Source organism: Biomphalaria glabrata, chromosome 1 (genome assembly GCF_947242115.1).
Source record: "Biomphalaria glabrata chromosome 1, xgBioGlab47.1, whole genome shotgun sequence".
In the NCBI taxonomy this organism is placed as follows: Eukaryota; Metazoa; Mollusca; class Gastropoda; family Planorbidae; genus Biomphalaria; species Biomphalaria glabrata.
The window spans coordinates 70,233,516-70,253,246 of record NC_074711.1 but is presented as its reverse complement, the minus strand read 5'-3'; the positions used below and the strand labels follow the sequence as shown (position 1 = coordinate 70,253,246).

Sequence of the window (19,731 nt, the reverse complement as noted above, 5' to 3'; positions counted from 1 at the left end):
TGGAGACACTCATCATTTTAAGTGTAAGCAACAGAAACAGTTTAACTATAGACTATCTGTCCTCTATTCCATTAGGTAAACTATAGATCATTTGTCCTCTAGTCTATTTGGTAAACTATAGACAATCTGTCCTCTAGTCTATTTGGTAAACTATAGACCATCTGTCCTCTAGTCCATTTGGTAAACTATAGACCATCTGTCCTCTTGTCAATTAGATAAACTATAGACCATCTGTCTTCTAGTTCATTTTGTGAATTATAGACCACCCCTTCCACTAGATCATTTGGTAACTAACGACCACCTGCTCTTTAAACCAATTAATAAACTAAATATCACCTGCCCTAGAGATAATTATGAGTATGTTTAATATTGATATGCTTCTATGCAAATAATTTAGACTTCACTTCTTGTTTCTTTATTAGACTTGAAGTTTACAAGGGAGGCAACAGTTTGCTTCCCTCCTAGAACTGAGAGACCATTCAGTCCCAGGTTGGGCCCCACAGGTGTCCCCATGTTTGAAGTCACAAAGTGTGATTGTCATAGGAGTGTGTGTCAACTCCACTTGTCCTAACCTCCAATACACCTAATGTCTTATCCAACATCCTGTGTTTGACAACAATTTCTGACTTGACTACAGTGCAAACATTAGCCCAGCAACCACAATTTCCCACCATGGAAACAAATTGTAAACATTTTAACTGTTTATAAACTAACAAAATTGAAAAATATTTTTGTTTGTGTGTTTTTAAGGTTCAGGTTTTAAAATGTTAAAAAAACTAAGAAAAAATATTACCAATGAGGTAGTTTCGTATTCCCCCCTAGTCACGTGGTTGTGTGTATACAACGCGCACCGCGCTTAGTTTTAGTTAGTTTGTAGTGGGAATCTGAAGCGTTTTAAGTCAACATTTAGTGGTTTCAATTTACTCATTAGCGCTAAACTATAATTTGTTAATAACAGGAGAATCTAGAGATACATTTTTTTAATAGTTTCAACTAAAACAAATAGTTAAACCTTTGATAGAAGGTACCGAAGCGTTGGCCTATAATCTGCCATACTGAGATCAAGATTTCTTGATCTACAATGAATGACTATACACTTACAGTTCTTAGCGTTCGGGTAACCAGTCCTAGAAAAAAAAAAGTAACACTTTCATCAACCCCCCCCCCTTTTCCTCTCTGCCCAAAAGTAAACAAACTTGAACTTGAGTACAACACTAAAAGTTGGACAGCAGACCAGTGTGTATTGGTCAGATAGCTCTAAGGCTAGTGTGTAGTCGATATGTCGACTAGTTGTTATAAAAGATAAAAAGACCGCCATGTGTTTTCCTTGTGCGTAATAGGCTTCAGTTGTTTAGCGAACAAATAACACATCTGATAGTCAAGGATAAATCGAGATCTACTCTTACAGTTACACAGGCCAAATGTGTCTTACCCCGCCCTTTCATTGTTAAATTTGGTTTCTAAGTAATAAAATAGATCTAGATCTTTTTCGTCAACGCATTTTTGAAACTTTAATGTAACATTTTGTGAATTTCTTAAAAATGATAGAACTTTTAATAACATAATAATACATCATGTATCCAACACAATAACCGGAATATGAAATATATAACGTTAAAAAATAGCTGAAGTTTATGAAAATAACAATGTTTCAACTAATATGCATATTATCCCATATATAGGCCTCTCTCTCTCTCTCTCTCTCTCTCTCTCTATATATATATATATATATATATATATATATATATATATATATATGTGTGTGTGTGTGTGTGTGTGTTTTGTGTAGTTTATACCAAGCTTTTTTTTTAATCTTACAAGAACGTTTGTAAAAACATCTTTTTCTGTATGTGAATGTATCATCGGCAATGTGTTGACGCTTGTTGTGGACTATAAAGGAAATATCATTGATAATTTAAACCCATCCTTAAACAGTTCTTGGCCCTTTATGAAAACATTCGTAAAGTTATTTGAACATTCAGGGAGTTTGTTGATGTACTCTGAATATTTTAAAATGTTTGTAAATGTAAAATTTCGTAAAAATAGAGGAGCAACAGCAATGGAAATTTAGGAAGACAAGGCCATTCTCCTCTTTGTTGTCCAACAATCACGTGACTTTGGTTAAAGTAGGTCAGAAATAAGGAACTACCTCATTAATGAAACTATAAAACTTTTTCCTTTCGGTTTAATTTTTATTTGGTGGTTTTTTTTTTTTGAACCCTTATATATTGTTGTTTCTTTACAACTTCTGTAAAACATAATTTTAAAAACTATATTTAGCCATGTCTTAATTATTTCCCCAATAAAAACTGAATGCTTTATACATTCTCTCAAGTGGCAGACAAATATTTGGCTAGTTACTACATTGCCAGGGATTCCATTCTCTTTCCTTCCATCACTAGGTGCAACATTTTCTGGATGTATTATTGATTACTAAACGTCTGACAAGTTTCCTTAATATTTATTGAGAGAGATGAAGCTTGAAGCTAGAGTCACATTTATTTCATATTTTATTTTTATTAAATTATTAATAAGTAAGGTAGTTACAGAATCTATACTTAAAGCAGGAGTCAACTTACTTTTGTTAGTTCTTGTTCACTAGAGAACCCCAAGCCATACACAGTGTTTGCTCTTGGATCTGACCACTGGCCAAACTTTTGTGAGGTTTTTGTGAAAACCATGTTGGGTGTGATAGTGCTATTGACAATGGCCTGCAAAAAGATGACATCACATTGAGTATTAGACATGAATACAATGTTTAAAACAGATAGTGTGACTGCCTATTTAAAAAAAAAATTGACTTTTGAACTGTATGAGAAACCAAAAGTACAAACCAATCCAAACCACCAAATGGAGATTGAACTTTGCAGTAAATGAAAAGGGAAAGGCTCCGTCCATATCATTAAATGTTCAGCCAGTAAAATCCAAAAATTATTGGTCTTGCAATATTGCTGTTTTAATCTTTCATATATTCCAATAAAAGAGATTAGTTTCCTTTCTCTTGCTTTATATTTTAAAAGGAATGTCTTGAGATTATTTTAGTCCAAGTCAACTTTTTTATTGGCTTAAGTTTTGAATGGAAAGTCTTGAGGTTGTCCTAAATTTCAGGTCAACTTGTTGAATGGTTGGAATATTAAATTAAAGTGTACGTTGAAACTTATTAGATTTAAAAGTATACACCTAGTCCTAGATTAGTTTTAGCTTAAGCCTAAATTAAAACATTGAGACATACAGGCTTCTTTTGGTTGTAGCTCAACTAGATGTTGTTTTTAAACACAAACATTGAAATGGTTATTTTTTGTGTTGCAAGTGTACTTAAGTCTTGCTAGTCTTGTTGGGACACTAGTGATGATTTGTGACCCATTCTAAGTTTATCAATGATTTTGCGATCTAAGAATACATCATTGGAATCGACAAATAATCCATTGAAATTACCAAACGAGACTTTAAATTTTTTTTTCTAATTACATATAGAATATATACTTATAGAATGATATGGGAATCAAAGTAATATACTATGTACACTGTGCTGTGAGCAAAATACACTTTGTGCTTGTGTGGTGTTCAATTTTTTCCCCCCATTTTCTTCTTTGCATATATATGTGGCATAAAAATGGTATTGGGGTGAATGTATATTGAACAAGAAAACATTTTTAAAAAATTATTTAAAAACAAAGCTTATATTAAGTGTAATTGTATCAATTAGTTTGGATCAGTCACGTTATTATTTATTTTTACCAATAGTTTTTGTTTAGCTTTCTCAATGCCTTATGATCCTTATCACGTGTCTCGACCAGTTGTGAAAGGGGAGGGAAGAAGGTGGTATCTTTGTGAATGTTTACATGATCGTTTTTTTAATGAAAAAAAAAAAGAAGAAGTTCATTCAGGGCTCAAGAGTACTCAAGGGGACAAATTCAACTTATACCACCACATCTGTCAAGTACAATTTCTTTCCCTTATTCAAGATACTAAACATAATAATTAATTACCAATAGTTCATTAACTAATTGATTAATCTTTTTTTTTATTGATTCTTGTGTTGTCAGGTACATGATCTGCCTCTGCCGAAGAGGCAGATCATGTACAGAGCAGATTTTCGTTCTATGAAATATCATACAACAGAGTCTTGAGTACCAACAACGGCTAACGATCAGTTTTGTGGACTTCAAAAAAGCGGATGATAGTGTCCACCGAGAATCACTATGGAAAATAGTTAGAGAATACGGCATCCCAGAAAAATTCGTCCAGATCCTACGACACCTTTACAGTCAGTCTAGTTGCTGCATTAAAACAGAAGAGGGAACAACAGAGTTTTTTACAATCGAGACAGGTGTGAGACAGGTGTGCATCTTATCTCCCTTCCTTTTCCTCCTAGCCATCGACTACATAATGAGGAGAGCAATGAATCAAACTCCCTTTGGTATTCCATGGCGTGAACAACTCCGATTGACGAACTTGGACTTTGCTGATGATGTTGCACTACTCTGGGCTACAAATAAATGCATTCAAGAAATGACGGAGAGCCTAGGCAGAGAGGCACCCAAAATTGGCCTCCACATAAACTTGGATAAGACTAAAATTATGCGAATGGAATATAAGGCAGAGGGTGTCCCCGTCAGACTTGGCGAGTCAAAGCTTAAAGAGCTGGACAAGTTCACGTACCTTGGCAGCATCATAACAAATGATGGAGATGCTTACCACGATGTAGCGTGCCGAATAGGAAAGGCAGGGAGCATTTTCCAAAGGCTGCAGGCTATTTGGACTAGCCAAGCCATTGGACTCGAGACCAAAATACACCTTCTCAACACAATCCTCATTCCAACTGCTACATATGCATGTGAGACATGGAAGTCATCTGTCAAAATTGAGAAAAGACTAAATGTGGCTCAACAGAGATGGCTGAGACGGATTTTGGGAGTCAGCGATCTGGTCTCAAACAAGGAAATCCTATGCTGAACTGGGAGTCGAACACTTAGTGAGATTGTGACTGAGTGGCGCATGAAGTTTGCGGGACATGTTCTAATCAAAATGAATTACGCACACCAAGAGTTGCGATAACATGGAAGCCAAAACGTGGAAAGCGCAAACAGGGACGTCCTCGTATTACTTGGCGACACACCTTCATGGAGGACCTCAGAACAGTGGACACCAGGTGGGAGGAGGCTTCAGACAGTGACAGATCTTTATGGAGACAGCTTGCCGCCCAATGCGCCCAACGGCACGGGAGGACCTAAGTCTAAGTGTTGTCAGGTAAAAGAAATAATTGTGCAAAATTTCAGCCTTATCCAAGCTTGGATGTGAGAGAAATAAGGTGTACAAACTTTTTACCATACAGACAGACAGACAGACAGAGTGAGTTTCTATAAGCTTTGTAAAAAGTGACTGGTAAAAATATTCATAAAATAAGAAATCAAAATTTGGGCAGTAGTAAGAATTCAATTAGTTACTAACCAGAATGAGCAGTAGTACTCCTAAAATAACACTCCAAGATATATTATTGACTATACAAGAGTAAATAGTCTTGGCAAACAAGACAGTTATCATCGAATTATCTACCCCTTGTTCAAATATTTCAGCACTTCAGACTCTGACAATCTATTATTTCATTTTTTTATAGCAAGAAAAAGAAATTTTGTATGAAAGAGAAAAAAACAACAAGAAAGTTTCTAGCATATAATATCACAAGTAGAACAAATCTATTTATCATCTGATTCAAATTGACAAATTTAGAATTACCTGAAAAAAACAAGCATATCACAAGTAGAACAAATCTATTTATCCACTGATTCAAATTGACAAATCTAGTATTATCTGATAAAAAACTAGCATATCACAAGTATGACAAATGTAATATTATCTGATTAAAATACAAAGATTTTTATTTTCTAGTATAAGGTAGGATACAAGCTTTTAGCTTGTTGACATGTATATTTGTGTGTAAGTCATCACAGAGCTAACATTTAATGACTGAGGGTCAAAGTTTACAGCTATGAACTCACCTTTGACCCATCCACACTAATGATTCTGTAAGTGTTTCTAGTGTTGTCATAGTAGAAAGAGACACTGACAGAGTTCTTGCTGGCTTGGACCCAATCTTTCTTGGTGCCAGCATCAATTTGAAACACATGGGCCTGTGTAGTGAAGATGGGCTGTTCCCTGCATGATTTAAAAAAAAAAAGCTATATAACAAAAATACTGATTAAATTTTTTTTATCCTAGTAACTATACACACATTTTAAGTGCATGCAAAAATTGGTTTGATCACAAATGTCTCGGTTAGCCAAATTGATAAGTTTTGTGTCCAACATCTGGTCTGATTGTGTAGTTTAGCCTCTAAGCCTACTGAAAGACAAACAGATGACAGTGACTGCCTGTAGAAAGCCAAGAGCTTTGCTGAGCCCTTCAGCCTAATACTGATTTAAAAATCCTACAGCTAATGCTACAGTAGAAACATTTAAAGATGAAGCATAAGTGTAGCCTTAAGGGTTTTGGATTTCCACTTTTGGTTTTCCTGAGTTGGTACCAAATGTAATGCTGCATATTTTTTAAGATTACACAAGGTCACAGGGAATCCAGGATCTGTTTAACAAAGGTCTGAGAAATAAATAACAAAAAAAACAAAACAACCCTGCAACTTAACAGTTCCCACAAACTTGTGTGAACAAAAAATTCACTTATGCAAATAAGACCATCCCTCTATTCCTTCAAGAATGGGTGAATGATTTATTATGGTAGACATTGTTTCTAAATGTTGGCCCAGATCCAACAAACTTTGAGAAGGTTAAGCCTATAGCCAAACTAGAGATCAACAAAGTTCAATTCACAAATCTGATCAAGCTGTCAACTGAACTTAGAGACACCCAGGCAATATCTTGAAAGTATGATCTATGGGTGACTTTTCTCATGCTGACAATGTCATCATAAATCCTTCTCAAATTAATGAGAAAATAAAGGAAATTCCAAAAGATTAAGTCAACAAAGAAGCAAACATTGCATCACAACTGACTGACTACTTAGAAATATTCAACAGGAACTTTATACTTCAACTCAGTTACACTTGGTTCAACCATTCTAAAGACCACAAAACAATTCACTACTTTTTTGTTTGTTTCTCAGCTAATTGCAGATGGACATTAAATAAGAACATAGACCAAACAAAAACATTGTGACCATACAGCACTATGTCATACCAATTCCTTGACAATGTTTGAGATAAGAACAAAACAATCTAAACTGACATGAGTTGGTACACAGAGAATCAAAGTGCATCTAATCTTAGCTACTAACAGAAACTCATTTTGAAGCAAGAAGCTGTTATCTTAATTTCTCACATACACATAGAGATGGCAATGTCTGCACAGTACATTCTGGTACTGGTAGATGACTGTTGAATGTATCATTAAAACATCGTGCTGCTGTTGGTGGCACTGTCCATGTGCTGTATTCATTTAATGTTCTAGTGATGAGGTCAGCTCTAACTGCTCTCTGTAACATCTACCTTACATCACAGGTGTCAGCACCTGGTGTATCTCAGCACGACCCACTGATCACAGGTGATGATGCAACTTTACACTAAACAAATAGAACTCCGGGCGCCCACCCGCATGGTATGCAACTCTATCGCCACTTCAAAGAAAGTAGAGAACCAAGATTCTTAGAACAAAGGTGCTCTGATTTTACTTATCCACTGTTTAGTCCAACCACTAAATTTAGATCTACAAGAGAGAACGTACACTCTAAATGAAGATATGACAAATTCTGAAAAAAATAAAGGAAATCCAATTCAAGATCTATAGTAGAGAATATCAGCTCAAAAAGAAGACAAGACAACTTATAACAAGAAAATAAAAAAATACTTTAAAAAAAAAGCGTATATTAAGTGTAATTATATCCATTAGTTTGGATCAGTCATGTAATTAAATTTGTAATAGATCTAGACTAACACTAATATATCCGCGCGATTAGAAGTTGTACCAATTGTTGTTTTTTTTTTTTTGTTTAGCGATATTTATGCTTTTAGTTTTCTCAATGGCAATGATCCTATCACTTGTCTGGACCAGTTCAGAAAGGGAGGGGGGGGGGGAGGAAGAGAATGTGTGAATGTTACGTGATAGCTTTTTAATGCATTTTTATACTAATGTGGTACGGCTAAGTCTCCTCATGGGAACACAGGAACCACTGTGCCAGGGAAGTGCTTGTGAAAATAGAAGGTTTTATAGTTCTCTTTTGTTAGTTTCAAATGACTTAATTCTTTACAAAAACTAGTTCAACTTATGCCGCCACATCAATAAAGTACAATTTCTTTCACTTGTTCGATACCAAACAAAATAATTAATTAACTATTTGGCTTTTTTTTTTAAATATTGATTCTTGTACAGAAAATAATTATGCAAAATTTCATCTTAATCCGAGATAAGGTGTGGGAGAAATAACGTGTACAAACGTTTTGCCAGACAGATAAACAGAGAGACTGAGTTACTATAAGCTTTGCAAGAAATAAAATAAATTGTAAGATGAGTTTGTTAAGAGACAGTTTTCATTTCCAAACATTCTTATAAATTAATCAATGAACAGACACAATGAACACACACAATGAACAGACACAATGAACACACACAATGAACAGACACAATGATAATACATTTTCTAAGAAAATTACAACATTCGCTCATTGAAAGAATAAATAAACAGGACCATCCGAGTGACAAATATAGGCTAGTCCGAATCAATAATGAAACTAGAGACTAGGAATGAAACATATTTTAGTGTCAGTAAAAAGTATGTCTGGACTATGATTAGCCCTCATTGTTATCCCAAGAAGTCACGAAACAAATAGAATAATCTGCTGCTGTTTAAATCATTAATCTTTTTAATAGCCAAACTAAGTTTAATAATATCTGATATGAGAAGACTCATTGCTAAATGACTTTATGTTTGATATTAGGACTACCGTACTAATAATAGGTATTTTAGAAAGTTAAGAAGCGTCTGATATCAACCATATGTTCAACGAAGCTATAGTGTATAGACGCTCTGATATCTAACAAACTAGATGAAACTTATTTCCAAACTATCTGACATCAAACCAACCGTCTGTGCTTGAGCTACGTTGACTAAGTTGGTACAACCATTTGATTTCAGGCAAGTTGAAATGGAAGTGTGATGAAAGTTTAGCATCACCACAATTACAAACTTAAGGCCCGCGAATTCTAGCCGAACTTAAGGATGATAAATATATTTTAAATATATTTCTATAGATATTTGTTGAACTCCTTCCATGGAATAATTAGATAAAGATACCGCGCCCCCTTTTTTCTCACAAGATTGTAATCCATAAGGATCAAATGTTTCCCTCTTAGCCCTCTCTCACTATATAGGCCTCCCTTTATGCACACATAGGTCTCCCTTTATGCACACATAGGTCTCTCTTTATGCACACATAGGTCTCTCTTTATGCACACATAGGTCTCCCTTTATCCACACATAGGCCTCCCTTTATGCACACATAGGTCTCCCTTTATCCACACATAGGCCTCCCTTTATGCACACATAGGCCTCCCTTTATGCACACATAGGTCTCCCTTTATCCACACATAGGCCTCCCTTTATGCACACATAGGTCTCCCTTTATGCACACATAGGCCTCCCTTTACCCACACATAGGCCTCCCTTTACCCACACATAGGCCTCCCTTTACCCACACATAGGCCTCCCTTTACCCACACATAGGCCTACCTTTACCCACACATAGGCCTCCCTTTACCCACACATAGGCCTACCTTTATGCACATAAAGGCCTCCCTCTAGAGGCATCCTCCATGTATATATGTACAATTTGTATATATTGTATATAATATAATAATTAGCCATTTTCTAACTACTCAGTTATAGAGCAAGTAATTGATTCAAAAATACTTTTGCTTTGCCTTCTCAAAGGTACACATTGTATAGACATTCCCATTTCACAATTGAGTCCCAACACACGCGTTGCTTATTAAACTTGGTGTCTCAAGGAAAAGAAATGAACTGTTTGCCTCAAACTCGAAGTGGAACAACAAAATCAAAGTAAATTAGGAGCTGACCGGTGTAGCAGACGTCATTGAACGTGAAATGTGATGACCTAGTCGTTCTACAAGCAAAAAAAAATTAAAATTGCAAACAATTTTACCGCCCCAAAGTGGGAGAATAAGTCAGTGGCTGAGTCAGTGAGTGAGTGCTTTTGGGTTATAAATATTTGGATAAAGTGAGCTTAATTTAGTTTCGAGTTCTGTTATACCAGACACGCTCATTTCTTTATAGCGTTAGAATCCACAACAAATAACGTCTGATTAAGCATGTATCAAACCATACAGGTTTTTTTTTTTAAATGCAACCATTCATTCAAGAACGAATCTGGATAAATTTAAAGTCCCATTGTTGGAGTGAAAGGTGGTCAAGTGGATGTAACAGGATTTGAACTACGAGCATATAACCAACTAGCCATCGCTATAACAAGATCTTGACTAATGAATACTTGATGCATTAGGTAGACAACGATATATACAAAAAGCAAGTGTCTCGAGACATTAACAGAATAGCAAGTGTCTTGAGACATTAACAAAATAGCAAGTGTCTTGAAACATTAACAGAATAGCAAGCGTCTTGAGACATGAACAAAATACCAAGTGTCTTGAGACATAAACGAAATACCAAGGACCTCAACATATTAACAAAATACCAAGTGTCTTGAGACAAACGGAATACCAAGGACCTCAACATATTAACAAAATACCAAGTGTCTTGAGACAAACGGAATACCAAGGACCTCAACATATTAACAAAATACCAAGTGTCTTGAGACATAAACGGAATACCAAGGACCTCAACATATTAACAAAATACCAAGTGTCTTGAGACAAACGGAATACCAAGGACCTCAACATATTAACAAAATACCAAGTGTCTTGAGACATAAACGGAATACCAAGGACCTCAACATATTAACAAAATACCAAGTGTCTTGAGACATAAACGAAATACCAAGGACCTCAACATATTAACAAAATACCAAGTGTCTTGAGACAAACGGAATACCAAGGACCTCAACATATTAACAAAATACCAAGTGTCTTGAGTCATAAACGAAATACCAAGGACCTCGAGATATTAACAAAATACCAAGTGTCTTGAGTCATAAACGAAATACCAAGGACCTCGAGATATTTACAAAATACCAAGTGTCTTGAGACATAAACGAAATACCAAGGACCTCAACATATTAACAAAATACCAAGTGTCTTGAGACATAAACGGAATACCAAGGACCTCGAGATATTAACAAAATACCAAGTGTCTTGAGACAAACGGAATACCAAGGACCTCAACATATTAACAAAATACCAAGTGTCTTGAGACATAAACGAAATACCAAGGACCTCGACATATTAACAAAATACCAAGTGTCTTGAGACATAAACGGAATACCAAGGACCTCGAGATATTAACAAAATACCAAGTGTCTTGAGACATAAACGAAATACCAAGGACCTCGACATTAACAAAATACCAAGTGTCTTGAGACAAACGGAATACCAAGGACCTCAACATATTAACAAAATACCAAGTGTCTTGAGACATAAACGGAATACCAAGGACCTCAACATATTAACAAAATACCAAGTGTCTTGAGACAAACGGAATACCAAGGACCTTAACATATTAACAAAATACCAAGTGTCTTGAGACAAACGGAATACCAAGGACCTCAACATATTAACAAAATACCAAGTGTCTTGAGACATAAACGGAATACCAAGGACCTCAACATATTAACAAAATACCAAGTGTCTTGAGACAAACGGAATACCAAGGACCTCAACATATTAACAAAATACCAAGTGTCTTGAGTCATAAACGAAATACCAAGGAACTCGAGATATTTACAAAATACCAAGTGTCTTGAGTCATAAACGAAATACCAAGGACCTCGAGATATTAACAAAATACCAAGTGTCTTGAGACATAAACGAAATACCAAGGACCTCGAGATATTTACAAAATACCAAGTGTCTTGAGTCATAAACGAAATACCAAGGACCTCGAGATATTAACAAAATACCAAGTGTCTTGAGACATAAACGAAATACCAAGGACCTCGAGATATTAACAAAATACCAAGTGTCTTGAGTCATAAACGAAATACCAAGGACCTCGAGATATTTACAAAATACCAAGTGTCTTGAGACAAACGGAATACCAAGGACCTCAACATATTAACAAAATACCAAGTGTCTTGAGACATAAACGAAATACCAAGGACCTCGACATATTAACAAAATACCAAGTGTCTTGAGACATAAACGGAATACCAAGGACCTCGAGATATTAACAAAATACCAAGTGTCTTGAGACATAAACGAAATACCAAGGACCTCGACATTAACAAAATACCAAGTGTCTTGAGACAAACGGAATACCAAGGACCTCAACATATTAACAAAATACCAAGTGTCTTGAGACATAAACGGAATACCAAGGACCTCAACATATTAACAAAATACCAAGTGTCTTGAGACATAAACGAAATACCAAGGACCTCAACATATTAACAAAATACCAAGTGTCTTGAGACAAACGGAATACCAAGGACCTCAACATATTAACAAAATACCAAGTGTCTTGAGACAAACGGAATACCAAGCACCTCAACATATTAACAAAATACCAAGTGTCTTGAGACATAAACGGAATACCAAGGACCTCAACATATTAACAAAATACCAAGTGTCTTGAGACAAACGGAATACCAAAGACCTCAACATATTAACAAAATACCAAGTGTCTTGAGTCATAAACGAAATACCAAGGACCTCGAGATATTTACAAAATACCAAGTGTCTTGAGTCATAAACGAAATACCAAGGACCTCGAGATATTAACAAAATACCAAGTGTCTTGAGACATAAACGAAATACCAAGGACCTCGAGATATTTACAAAATACCAAGTGTCTTGAGTCATAAACGAAATACCAAGGACCTCGAGATATTAACAAAATACCAAGTGTCTTGAGACATAAACGAAATACCAAGGACCTCGAGATATTAACAAAATACCAAGTGTCTTGAGTCATAAACGAAATACCAAGGACCTCGAGATATTTACAAAATACCAAGTGTCTTGAGTCATAAACGAAATACCAAGGACCTCGAGATATTAACAAAATACCAAGTGTCTTGAGACATAAACGAAATACCAAGGACCTCGAGATATTAACAAAATACCAAGTGTCTTGAGTCATAAACGAAATACCAAGGACCTCGAGATATTTACAAAATACCAAGTGTCTTGAGACATAAACGAAATACCAAGGACCTCGAGATATTAACAAAATACCAAGTGTCTTGAGTCATAAACGAAATACCAAGGACCTCGAGATATTTACAAAATACCAAGTGTCTTGAGACAAACGGAATACCAAGGACCTCAACATATTAACAAAATACCAAGTGTCTTGAGACATAAACGAAATACCAAGGACCTCGACATATTAACAAAATACCAAGTGTCTTGAGACATAAACGGAATACCAAGGACCTCGAGATATTAACAAAATACCAAGTGTCTTGAGACATAAACGAAATACCAAGGACCTCGACATTAACAAAATACCAAGTGTCTTGAGACAAACGGAATACCAAGGACCTCAACATATTAACAAAATACCAAGTGTCTTGAGACATAAACGGAATACCAAGGACCTCAACATATTAACAAAATACCAAGTGTCTTGAGACATAAACGAAATACCAAGGACCTCAACATATTAACAAAATACCAAGTGTCTTGAGACAAACGGAATACCAAGGACCTCAACATATTAACAAAATACCAAGTGTCTTGAGACAAACGGAATACCAAGGACCTCAACATATTAACAAAATACCAAGTGTCTTGAGACATAAACGGAATACCAAGGACCTCAACATATTAACAAAATACCAAGTGTCTTGAGACAAACGGAATACCAAGGACCTCAACATATTAACAAAATACCAAGTGTCTTGAGTCATAAACGAAATACCAAGGACCTCGAGATATTTACAAAATACCAAGTGTCTTGAGTCATAAACGAAATACCAAGGACCTCGAGATATTAACAAAATACCAAGTGTCTTGAGACATAAACGAAATACCAAGGACCTCGAGATATTTACAAAATACCAAGTGCCTTGAGTCATAAACGAAATACCAAGGACCTCGAGATATTAACAAAATACCAAGTGTCTTGAGACATAAACGAAATACCAAGGACCTCGAGATATTAACAAAATACCAAGTGTCTTGAGTCATAAACGAAATACCAAGGACCTCGAGATATTTACAAAATACCAAGTGTCTTGAGTCATAAACGAAATACCAAGGACCTCGAGATATTAACAAAATACCAAGTGTCTTGAGACATAAACGAAATACCAAGGACCTCGAGATATTAACAAAATACCAAGTGTCTTGAGTCATAAACGAAATACCAAGGACCTCGAGATATTAACAAAATACCAAGTGTCTTGAGACATAAACGAAATACCAAGGACCTCGAGATATTAACAAAATACCAAGTGTCTTGAGTCATAAACCAAAATACCAAGGACCTCGAGATATTTACAAAATACCAAGTGTCTTGAGACATAAACGAAATACCAAGGACCTCGAGATATTAACAAAATACCAAGTGTCTTGAGACATAAACGAAATACCAAGGACCTCGAGATATTAACAAAATACCAAGTGTCTTGAGTCATAAACGAAATACCAAGGACCTCGACATATTAACAAAATACCAAGTGTCTTGAGACATAAACGAAATACCAATGACCTCGAGATATTAACAAAATACCAAGTGTCTTGAGACATAAACGAAATACCAAGGACCTCGAGATATTAACAAAATACCAAGTGTCTTGAGACATAAACGAAATACCAAGGACCTCGAGATATTAACAAAATACCAAGTGTCTTGAGTCATAAACGAAATACCAAGGACCTCGAGATATTAACAAAATACCAAGTGTCTTGAGACATAAACGAAATACCAATGACCTCGAGATATTAACAAAATACCAAGTGTCTTGAGACATAAACGAAATACCAAGGACCTCGAGATATTAACAAAATACCAAGTGTCTTGAGTCATAAACGAAATACCAAGGACCTCGACATATTAACAAAATACCAAGTGTCTTGAGACATAAACGAAATACCAAGGACCTCGAGATATTAACAAAATACCAAGTGTCTTGAGTCATAAACGAAATACCAAGGACCTCGAGATATTTACAAAATACCAAGTGTCTTGAGTCATAAACGAAATAACAAGGACCTCGAGATATTAACAAAATACCAAGTGTCTTCAGTAAATGAACAACCTGTATCTAAGCACAATATTCCATTCTACATTTAACTATCACCGGACTCCATCTATTGATAAGAAAGAGCTGTCACTTAGAAAACAAAAGGGCTATTGTAGTTTTAAACTTAGCATAAGCAGCCAACGGCGAGCTGTTTGACATTAGGTATATACAAAGGTTTATTTTGACACAGACTTCCTGCTGGTTGAAGGTCAGCGTGTTGTGACTTTCTCATTAGACAGTATCAGCCAATTAGCCCTTAACTAAATACTAAATACACGGGACAATAATTAGATCTCAATCATTAATTGATTAACATTAGCTAATGGGAGCTGAGAGAATGATACAATGTCTAGAAGACTAACAAGTGGAAGACCAAAGCGATGGTGGATAGACGTGATAAAATCTTACTTAAGGTGTCTGAGAATAGAAAAGAAACTGGACAAATAGGTGAGATGGAAACTTTGACAACCAAAGACATTAACAGTGAAAACCATCAGTTGGAAGACAGTGAAAACCATCAGTTGGAAGACAGTGAAAACCATCAGTTGGAAGACAGTGAAAACCATCAGTTGGAAGACAGTGAAAAAGACATCAGTGACACCTGTGTAGTCTGGTAGTTTTGCTGATGTTAGTAACTCAGCTTGTTCTGTTTTAACTCAACTCAAAGTCACGTTAAAATAATTTAAACAGTAATACAAATTACTTTGAGGAATGTCCAAGACTTTAGATTTATGTCTGTTGGTGAGGGGAGGGACGCGAGCTGCCTGACACACCACCCTACGATCTAGACATTGAACTACTAGAACTTGCCCGCAAACGTCCTTTCACTGAAAGAAAAAATACCCTTAAGCCTGACAGTTTACCTGCAGATAACATGACCCAGGTAGACTTAGTGCATTGAGGAATAGAGAGAGAGAGAGAGAGAGATGGGAGGGAGAGAGGGAAGGGGAGAGAGAGACTTGGCTCGATGTCTCATAACTGCAGGTAAAATCCACCTTTAAAATTCACCTCCCAAACAATGAGATACATTAAGAAAGATGAATCAGGCTCTATCACTGATCTCAACAAGCTCTGCTAGTCATCTCTAGACATTTCCAAAACGCTTTGTCTAATTCTGTCCCAAAGTCTGATTCAATAATCTAAACAACTAGATCTCTACAAGTTCAACGCAATGGTTGCTATCGTGGTGCTATCACTGGAGCTGTACGTAATGCTTTCTCCTTTTGTGAGTTAGATGTTTTACCCACTACCAGCGCTGAATACTTCTCTTACGCTGGAATACTAAACCTATACTGGATACTAATCTTACATCCTTTCAATGTTTGCGTTTTTCTCTCATTTAATTTTGTATTTTTTTTTTACATCCATTAGTTCATGTAAGACTTTTTTTTTTATTAACAGTATTTGTAAAATATGAAAACACGCACATCAATCAGTACACAGACATTTGAAAATCATTCAAAATAAATTAGAAAAGATCATCACAGTTTGAAATAAAAAGACGAATAAAGTATTGGACTTTCATGCCAAGATCTTCTGGTGAACTCAAAACTGGCGGATTCAAAATAATATCATCGAGAACAAAACAAAACGAAACAAAACAACAACTTCACTATTAAACGAATTAATAATTAACAAGTTGACAAAGGAGCTCTGAGTCCAAGTGTAATTCACAGACTGCAAGAGTTACACATGACGTCACACCATGCGTGTTGACTACAATGATTGTGAATAGACCAACCACTTACAATTTTTAGCATTACAAGATGCCCAAGAGGTCAAACGATGTTTCTTTGTAGTTCTTCAATAAAGACGCAACTAGAACAACAGTTAAATTTTTTTGATATTTATATAGTCAATATTTAGATCTTAAAAAGTGTTGTAATGTGCAGTTTTGGGAGTTAATAAAAAGGATGAAAAGATATAATTATCAGGTGCGAAAAATTGTTTTAAAAATAGTATATAGGTATGTGCATACAATACGCACTATTCATTTTAAAAATCAAGACCACATTCTTCAAAAACACTACAAGATGCCGTTGCACAGATTTACATCAGGTTGTCTAATGGCGATATGAACTTTAAAAAACAACTCCTGTAAGAGTTCTGAACGTGGCCGGCGGAGTTTGCTTAACAATACAACGAAAACAAGATAATTTTTTTGGTGTGAAATCGGTTTTCAATGGTATTTACGTTTATATTATTGTTAGAACGGGTGGGGGTGGGGATAGAACTGAAAGGGACAATTAATGGAATGGTTAGAGCAGTATTCATATACGGAGGAATCCGTATGGGAGATAGAGGTCTACTGTTAGTTTCATATCATTCTAGAGCCAAACTATTTTCAACCCTGGTAGCTTTCATCATACACCGTGGGCAGATTGCATCACGTCACAGGCCAGATGTCCCGCGGACCTGAGTTTGAGCATCACTGAGCAAGAGCAATGTAAAATGTGGCTGTTGATTAATGGTGCTAATCTATTGACTGCATATTTTAAACATTCTATTCATGGATTCATTGTGGATCCGTGACTTAGTGTTGGCTGATGTCTATCATGTGGATCCGTGAATTGGTATTGGCTGATGTCTATCATGTGGATCCGTGACTTAGTGTTGGCTGATATCTATCATGTGGATCTGTGACTTAGTGTTGGCTGATGTCTATCATGTGGATCCGTGACTAAGTGTTGGCTGATATCTATCATGTGGATCCGTGACTTAGTGTTAGCCGATGTCTATCATGTGGATCTGTCACTTAGTGTTGGCTGATGTCTATCATGTGGATCCGTGAATTAGTGTTGGCCGATGTCTATCATGTGGATCTGTCACTTAGTGTTGGCTGATGTCTATCATGTGGATCCGTGAATTAGTGTTGGCCGATGTCTATCATGTGGATCTGTCACTTAGTGTTGGCTGATGTCTATCATGTGGATCTGTCACTTAGTGTTGGCTGATATCTATCATGTGGATCCGTGACTTAGTGTTGGCTGATATCTATCATGTGGATCTGTCACTTAGTGTTGGCTGATGTCTATCATGTGGATCTGTCACTTAGTGTTGGCCGATGTCTATCATGTGGATCTGTCACTTAGTGTTGGCTGATATCTATCATGTGGATCCGTGACTTAGTGTTGGCTGATGTCTATCATGTGGATCCGTGAATTAGTGTTGGCCGATGTCTATCATGTGGATCTGTCACTTAGTGTTGGCTGATGTCTATCATGTGGATCTGTCACTTAGTGTTGGCTGATGTCTATCATGTGGATCTGTCACTTAGTGTTGGCTGATGTCTATCATGTGGATCTGTCACTTAGTGTTGGCTGATGTCTATCATGTGGATCTGTCACTTAGTGTTGGCTGATGTCTATCATGTGGATCTGTCACTTAGTGTTGGCTGATGTCTATCATGTGGATCTGTCACTTAGTGTTGGCTGATGTCTATCATGTGGATCTGTCACTTAGTGTTGGCTGATGTCTATCATGTGGATCTGTCACTTAGTGTTGGCCGATGTCTATCATGTGGATCTGTCACTTAGTGTTGGCTGATGTCTATCATGTGGATCCGTGAATTAGTGGCTGGCTAATGTCTATCACTTCAGGTCTTGCACCAAAAAAAACAAACAACTTATGACAGCAATAGTTCAATAACAAGTTCATTTGGGAATACACAATATAAACACAGCAGTCAGCTAGTGGAAGAAAACAAATTAAGTTACAGTCTTGACTATGTACCTATGCTCAACTATTAAGCCTATCCACAGTCAAATAAATATTGCCAAGGAAACTGATTCTGCTGTAAGAAATACTCAATTTTGTTGTTGTTTTTAAATCAAAAGCTAACAATTACCTTTCCTCGGGTAATATCAATTACACTATACATATCTATGTGTTCTATGACTCAAGACAATAACTGAACAGCAGTACTACACGAAATAAAAATAAGACCTGGGAAAAAAAAAGAAAATGTCTAATGACGCCGGTCAATGGCCTGCAGCGAAATGTTTCCACCAATCGCCTCATCACAAATCTCAGAATTCTTACCATTGTCTCCCTCCAAGAGATGTGTTGACATTTGGACAAGATAGAAAGGGGCTCAACTCTTGAAACAAACAGACGATCCGGTGCGAAGTGGTCCTAGGAATTTTTTGGGACGTCTCAATGCCCAACAGAACCAAAAAAAATGTGGACTGTCCAAGAGGGACAAATACAAACCAAAATGGCTGAAATGCGGTTACGGGGCAGTCTGGCAATGGATAGAAGAAATAGCTCATAGGATTGTACCACGTGATAACGAAGGATTGATTCTGATTTGAAATAGCCTCTTGCAAGATTGAATTTGATAC

At 36.2% G+C, this 19,731-nt stretch overlaps 1 protein-coding gene across 6 annotated transcripts in view; it reads right to left on the bottom strand.

Moving 5' to 3' along the window:
• The window catches only part of LOC106051477 (homer protein homolog 2-like), a 68,073-nt gene that overhangs the window by 7,087 nt on the left and 41,255 nt on the right, over positions 1-19,731 (bottom strand). For all 6 annotated transcript variants that reach the window (XM_056011688.1, XM_056011681.1, XM_056011694.1 and 3 more), the window contains 2 exons: positions 6,000-6,156; positions 2,580-2,711 (listed from right to left, as the gene is read on the bottom strand). In XM_056011688.1, coding sequence (XP_055867663.1) covers positions 2,580-2,711; positions 6,000-6,156 — 289 coding nt within the window. The remainder of the gene's footprint in view (positions 1-2,579; positions 2,712-5,999; positions 6,157-19,731) is intronic.